This window comes from Gavialis gangeticus, unplaced genomic scaffold, assembly GCF_001723915.1.
Source record: "Gavialis gangeticus isolate Ggan-Ray unplaced genomic scaffold, GavGan_comp1, whole genome shotgun sequence".
In the NCBI taxonomy this organism is placed as follows: domain Eukaryota; kingdom Metazoa; phylum Chordata; order Crocodylia; family Gavialidae; genus Gavialis; species Gavialis gangeticus.
Window position 1 is genome coordinate 129,628,226 of NW_017729024.1, and position 1,933 is coordinate 129,630,158.

At 35.9% G+C, this 1,933-nt stretch overlaps 1 protein-coding gene across 1 annotated transcript in view; it reads left to right on the forward strand.

Moving 5' to 3' along the window:
* Nucleotides 1-1,259, forward strand: part of CRHBP (corticotropin releasing hormone binding protein) — an 18,131-nt gene extending 16,872 nt beyond the window's left edge. The window contains exon 7 of the mRNA XM_019518317.1: nucleotides 479-1,259. Within this exon, the coding sequence (XP_019373862.1) occupies nucleotides 479-636 (158 nt within the window). The 3' untranslated portion in view covers nucleotides 637-1,259. The remainder of the gene's footprint in view (nucleotides 1-478) is intronic.
* Nucleotides 1,260-1,933: the final 674 nt, after the last annotated feature.

Genomic DNA, 1,933 nt, shown 5'->3' on the forward strand with positions numbered 1-1,933 from the left:
GTCAGCCAAATGCACTTCCCCTCAGAGGGAATCCTTGCACTGGATAGATGGGAGAGAGGCTAGGGAGTCCTGCTGCCTAAGAGGGCAGAATACCAGAAAAGGAGCAGCAGGCAGGAACACGGTCCAGCCCAAGAGAACAGGCAGACCTGAGGGAAATACCTGTATTGCTTTTTCATGTCAGGAAGGTTTATGCTAAAGCAGTGATGACCAGCCTTTCTAGGTTGTGGACCGGATGAGTGGTGCAGGGTTTTCATGCACAGGTGTCTAGACATAACCTGGGACCAGGCAGGACTGACACATGGTATTAGGGTTAGTAAATGGAACACACTGGGTGATGCATTGCAACCATATTGTTTTTGTTTCTGGATAAAGAGTATATACGTTCAGCCACTTTATTCGCAAACTCTTATATCTATGAGAGATCTGTACTTAGAAATTCCTAACGCTAATGTAAAATGTTTTTTTTTTAATTGATTAGCCCAAATGAAGATTGGCTGTGACAACACTGTACTACGAATGGTTTCCAGTGGCAAACATATCAATCGTGTGACATTCGAGTACTATCAGCTTGACCAGAATGAACTGGAAAATAGAAAGGAGAATAGTATTGAGGAGTTCTGCTTCCCTGGTATTTGAGAAACCAGTCAAAGTATTTTCACACTGCTAGGAAAAATAACAGACAAAGTACTTTTATTTTAACCAAACTGGTATTATCAAATCTTTCTACTGTACAAGCATATTTATCTTTTTCACACTAATCAACTACTCTCATGATCAAGCGCAAAAAGACAGCCAATGTCTCAAACTTTATATTTACCATGATACTTTTTGCACTATTTAGGTTCATTTATTACATCCAAAATTAATAAGCAGAATAGAAGAACATGTTCCAGATATAACTATTTTTTCAAAGGGAAATAGTTGAAAATTCTTTGTGCAGCTCACTTGAGTACACATGAAAACCAAATCAGTAAAAAGTTAATTTGAAATTATATCCTTTTATAGCAGGTACAAATACAACAAAAATGGTGGAACTCATTTCAATTTTATAATAGAAAATCCTGTATTAGTGTGTGTAAAAACTGCTTGTTTATTTATTAATGTAAATGTACTATTTATTTCTAATGACTTGTTTTTAATAAAATTTATAGCATGGGAACCTTTCCTTACCCAAGTTCAAACATGAATAAAAACATTCAAAGTGTTGGCAAAATGTTACTATGTTTTATTTTTCTAAGAAGCTCTTTAATTCTCTTGTAAGTTTTATGTGTCTTGTGCAGTTTTGTTGGAAATGATAACTATGGATTATTAAAGTAACATCATGGGCATAAATTCAGTTTGAAATGTTACCTACACATACACAGATTTGTATAAGTTCCAATTGAATACTTAATTTAAAACGTTTAAGTAGTAAAGGTATCAAAGAAGGATGATGCCTTTGATACCTTTTAGTACTTAAAGGACATTTTGAACTTTGATACTTAGAGATAAAGGTATTTTTGTCCCTGAACCTTTTCTCACCAATGAGCTGGGATGCCATGCTAAGCTTTATATAAATCTAAAGCTCTCTCTGGCCTGAGAAAAATAAGGCACCATCTCAAATGTTTTCCAGGAAGGTTAAAAGGGCAACAAACCATTCTTTCTCTGACCACCCTATTAATTCTCCATATCGAAGGCCAAGACAGTACTATGTCTGAGATTTTCAGAACAGAGTCCTTAAAATAGGTTCTAAATTGATATTCAGGCACCTAATCAAAGGGCTCGAGTCTTTAGTATCTCTGAAACATCGATCCTGTAGTAACCTTTGGGTGTCCATCATTGACAACAGGTCTGTAAGTACAGCTAGCTTTCTGGAAGCAGATGGTAACACCTTTATCAGACCCTGTTATAAAAATCACAGCAAACTTGTAAGTGAACTAGAACTAGCTGAAAA